This window comes from Pongo abelii, chromosome 6 (genome assembly GCF_028885655.2).
Source record: "Pongo abelii isolate AG06213 chromosome 6, NHGRI_mPonAbe1-v2.0_pri, whole genome shotgun sequence".
Classification (NCBI taxonomy): Eukaryota; Metazoa; Chordata; class Mammalia; order Primates; family Hominidae; genus Pongo; species Pongo abelii.
The window spans coordinates 10350221-10355339 of NC_071991.2; the positions used below are offsets into that span (position 1 = coordinate 10350221).

The 5119-nt window shown below is 57.1% G+C and overlaps 1 protein-coding gene across 1 annotated transcript; it reads left to right on the plus strand.

Moving 5' to 3' along the window:
- Positions 1-280: 280 nt before the first annotated feature.
- On the plus strand, positions 281-4169 carry EPO (erythropoietin). Its single transcript, XM_024249991.3, has 5 exons — positions 281-806; positions 1370-1515; positions 1773-1859; positions 2465-2644; positions 2779-4169. Exons 1-5 carry the CDS (start codon positions 794-796, stop codon positions 2932-2934), a joined length of 582 nt encoding a protein of 193 aa, XP_024105759.1. The 5' UTR covers positions 281-793; the 3' UTR covers positions 2935-4169.
- The last annotated feature ends 950 nt before the right edge of the window (positions 4170-5119 follow it).

Consider the following 5119-nt stretch of genomic DNA (forward strand, 5'->3'; position numbering starts at 1 on the left):
AAGTGTCTGGGTTTGCAGAGTACTAGACAGTGAGGAGTGAGGTGGGGAGGAAGAACCCCAAATTTCTTGCCCTATTTGCCCCCATCAAATTCCTCAACATGGTCAACATTGTTTCTAGAACATGTCCTGGGATTGTGGGAAGGGAGACCACTCATTTGCCCCTCCCTAAAGCTTCTGGGCTTCCAGACCCAGCTACTTTGCGGAACCCAGCAACCCAGGCATCTCTGAGTCTCCGCCCAAGACCGGGATGCCCCCCCAGGGGAGGTGTCCGGGAGCCCAGCCTTTCCGAGATAGCACGCTCCGCCCGTCCCGAGGGTGCGCAACCGGCTGCACTCCCCTCCTGGGACCCAGGGTCCGGGAGCAGCCCCCATGACCCGCACGCACATCTGCAGCAGCCCCGCTCACGCCCCGGCGAGCCTCAACCCAGGCGTCCTGCCCCTGCTCTGACCCCGGGTGGCCCCTACCCCTGGCGACCCCTCACGCACACAGCCTCTCCCCCACCCCCACCCGCGCACGCACACATGCAGATAACAGCCCCGACCCCCGGCCAGAGCCGCAGAGTCCCTGGGCCACCCCGGCCGCTCGCTGCGCTGCGCCGCACCGCGCTGTCCTCCTGGAGCCGGACCGGGGCCACCGTGCCCGCTCTGCTCCGACCCCGCGCCCCCTGGACGGCCGCCCTCTCCTCCAGGCCCGTGGGGCTGGCCCTGCCCCACCGAGCTTCCCGGGATGAGGGCTCCCGGTGTGGTCACCCGGCGCGCCCCAGGTCGCTGAGGGACCCCGGCCAGGCGCGGAGATGGGGGTGCACGGTGAGTACTCGCCGGCTGGGCGCTCCCGCCCGCCCGGGTCCCTGTTTGAGCGGGGATTTAGCGCCCGGGCTATTGGCCGGGAGGTGGCTGGGTTCAAGGACCGGCGACTTGTCAAGGACCCCGGAAGGGGGAGGGGGTGGGGCAGCCTCCACGTGCCAGCGGGGACTTGGGGGAGTCCTTGGGGATGGCAAAAACCTGACCTGTGAAGGGGACACAGTTTGGGGGTTGAGGGGAAGAAGGTTTGGGGGTTCTGCTGTGCCGGTGGAGAGGAAGCTGATAAGCTGATAACCTGGGCGCTGGAGCGACCACGTATCTGCCAGAGGGGAAGCCTCTGTCACACCAGGATTGAAGTTTGGCCGGAGAAGTGGATGCTGGTAGCTGGGGGTGGGGTGTGCACACGGCAGCAGGATTGAATGAAGGCCAGGGAGGCAGCACCTGAGTGCTTGCACGGTTGGGGACAGGAAGGAGCTGGGACAGAGGCGTGGGGATGAAGGAAGCTGTCCTTCCACAGCCACCCTTCTCCTCCCTCCCCACCTGACTCTCAACCTGGCTATCTCTTCTAGAATGTCCTGCCTGGCTGTGGCTTCTCCTATCCCTGCTGTCGCTCCCTCTGGGCCTCCCAGTCCTGGGCGCCCCACCACGCCTCATCTGTGACAGCCGAGTCCTGGAGAGGTACCTCTTGGAGGCCAAGGAGGCCGAGAATGTCACGGTGAGACCCCTTCCCCAGCACATTCCACAGAACTCACGCTCAGGGCTTCAGGGAACTCCTCCCAGATCCAGGAACCTGGCACTTGGTTTGGGGTGGAGTTGGGAAGCTAGACACTGCCCCCGACATAAGAATAAGTCTGGTGGCCCCAAACCATACCTGGAAACTAGGCAAGAAGCAAAGCCAGCAGGTCCTACGGCCTGTGGGCCAGGGCCAGAGCCCTCAGGGACCCTTGACTCCCCGGGCTGTGTGCATTTCAGACGGGCTGTGCCGAACACTGCAGCTTGAGTGAGAATATCACCGTCCCAGACACCAAAGTTAACTTCTATGCCTGGAAGAGGATGGAGGTGAGTTCCTTTTTTTTTTCCTTTCTTTTGGAGAATCTCATTTTGCGAGCCTGATAGGATGAAAGGGAGAATGATCGAGGGAAAGGTAAAATGGAGCAGCAGAGATGAGGCTGCCTGGGCGCAGAGGCTCACGTCTATAATCCCAGGCTGAGATGGCCGAGATGGGAGAATTGCTTGAGCCCCGGAGTTTCTGACCAACCTGGGCAGCATAGTGAGATCCCCCATCTCTACAAACATTTTAAAAAATTTGTCAGGTGAGGTGGTGCATGGTGGTAGTCCCAGATATTCGGAAGGCTGAGGCGGGAGGATCACTTGAGCCCAGGAATTTGAGGCTGCAGTGAGCTGTGATCACACCACTGCACTCCAGCCTCAGTGACAGAGTGAGGCCCTGTCTCAAAAAAGAAAAGAAAAAAGAAAAGTAATGAGGGCTGTATGGAATACATTCATTATTCATTCACTCATTCATTCATTCATTCATTCATTCATTCATTCAACAAGTCTTATTGCATACCTTCTGTTTGCTCAGCTTGGTGCTTGGGGCTGCTGAGGGGCAGGAGGGAGAGGGTGGCGTGGGTCAGCTGACTCCCAGAGTCCACTCCCTGTAGGTCGGGCAGCAGGCCTTAGAAGTCTGGCAGGGCCTGGCCCTGCTCTCGGAAGCTGTCCTGCGGGGCCAGGCCCTGTTGGTCAACTCTTCCCAGCCGTGGGAGCCCCTGCAGCTGCACGTGGATAAAGCTGTCAGTGGCCTTCGCAGCCTCACCACTCTGCTTCGGGCGCTGGGAGCCCAGGTGAGTAGGAGCGGACACTTCTGCTTGCCCTTTCTGTAAGAAGGGGAGAAGGGTCTTGCTCAGGAGTACAGGAACTGTCCCTGTTCCCTCCCCTTCTGTGGTACTGCAGCGACCTCCTGTTTTCTCCTTGGCAGAAGGAAGCCAACTCCCCTCCAGATGCGGCCTTGGCTGCTCCACTCCGAACAATCACTGCTGACACTTTCCGCAAATTCTTCCGAGTCTACTCCAATTTCCTCCGGGGAAAGCTGAAGCTGTACACAGAGGAGGCCTGCAGGACAGGGGACAGATGACCAGGTGTGTCCAGCTGGGCACATCCACCACCTCCCTCACCAACATTGCCTGTGCCGCACCCTCCCCCACCACTCCTGAACCCCGTTGAGGGGCTCTCAGCTCAGCGCCAGTCTGTCCCATGGACACTCCAGTGCCAGCAATGACATCTCAGGGGCCAGAGGAACTGTCCAGAGAGCAACTCTGAGATCTAAGGATGTCACAGGGCCAACTTGAGGTCCCAGAGCAGGAAGCATTCAGAGAGCAGCTTTAAACTCAGGGACAGAGCCATGCTGGGAAGACGCCTGAGCTCACTCGGTACCCTGCAAAATTTGATGCCAGGAAACGCTTTGGAGGCAATTTACCTGTTTTTGCACCTACCATCAGGGACAGGATGACCTGGAGAACTTAGGTGGCAAGCTGTGACTTCTCCAGGTCTCATGGTGACTCCCTTGGTGGCAAGAGCCCCCTTGACACTGGGGTGGCGGGAACCCTGAAGACAGGATGGGGGCTGGCCTCTGGCTCTCGTGGGGTCCAAGTTTTGTGTATTCTTCAATCTCATTGGCAAGAACTGAAACCACCAATATGACTCTTGGCTTTTCTGTTTTCTGGGAACCTCCAAATCCCCTGGCTCTGTCCCACTCCTGGCAGCAGTGCAGCAGGTCCAGGTCCGGGAAATGAGGGGTGGAGGGGGCTGGGCCCTACGTGCTGTCTCACACAGCCTGTCTGACCTCTCGACCCTACCGGGCCTGAGGCCACAAGCTCTGCCTACGCTGGTCAATAAGGTGGCTCCATTCAAGGCCTCACCTCAGTAAGGCAGCTGCCAACCCCGCCCAGGGCAAGTCCGCAGTGCGCTGAGATTGTCTTCAAGGAGAGGGAGGCCAGAGGATGGGTCCCTTTGGGGGTTTTGGGGGCTGGTAACAGCTGCCAACCCTGGTCACTGGCCCTTGTTAATTTCTGCCTCTTCTTTGGTGTCTTCGGCTGATGCCACACTCCCAGCATCAGCCTTCCGCCTCAATGCACATCCCCACTAAGTCCAGCTGCCTCCTTTACTCACCTGGGGACTGTCACCATGAATGCTCTCCTCTGAAATTCACAAAAGGGGCGGTACACACAGGTGTGGCTGGAGCCACCTCTATAAACAGCATCTGCTCGGGGACAAGGGCCACTCTAGGTGGTCCATTTATATATTTGTGATTTTGTTTGTTTTTAGTGACAGTGTCTTGCTCTGTTGCCCAGGCTGGAGTGCAGTGGTGCAATCATGGGTCACTGCAGCCTCAAACTCCTGGGCTCAAGCAATCCTCCAGTCCCAGCCTCATGAGTAGATGTGACTAAAGGCATGCATCGCCATGCCCTGCTAATTTTTTAATTATTTTCATTTTGTTTTTTAGATATGGGGTCTTGCTATGTTGCCCAGGCTGGTCTCAAACTCCGGGCTCAAGTGATCCTCCCTCTTCAGCCTCCCAAAGTGCTGGGATTACAGGTGTGAGCAATTGAGCCTGGTTTATTCCTTCTACCTAATCCCTACCTGCTCCTTTACTCCCCTGGGGTGGGGGACATGGAACAAATGAACTCTACTTCCACTCTTGATTTCTATTTCTCATTTTCCCCTTTACTCTGACCACAACTTCAGATTCCTTCTCAAAAATAATGCTTCAGCGGGAAAGCACCACTGAGGAGGGACCTGTGCAGACAGCAAAAGCTGTCATAAAACTGTATGGGAGGCCAGGCACAGTGGCTCATGCCTGTAATCCCAGCACTTTGGGAGGCTGAGGTGGGTGGATCATCTGAGGTCAGGTGTTCGAGACCAGCCTGGCCAACGTGGTGAAACCCCATGTCTACTAAAAATACAAAAAATTAGCCGGGTGTGGTGGTGGGCTCCTGTAATCCCAGCTATTCTGGAGGCTGAGGCAGGAGAATCACTGAACCTGGGAGGCGGAGGTTGCAGCGAGCCGAGGTCATGCCACTGCACTCCAGCCTGGGTGACAAGAGCGAAACTCCGTCTCAAAAACAAAACAAAAACAAACAAACAAACAAACAAAAACAGCTGTATGGGACCCCAATCCTGGTTGTTATCCCATATGTGAGGGCCAGTCTTTCTGCTTGTATCATCAACTGTAGAGAAGTCAGCCTGTGTTCTCCTACACATATGCAAACGGGAGAGAATGTTTTGCAATCCGCAGCAGGAAAAATTACGGGCAGGTTTTG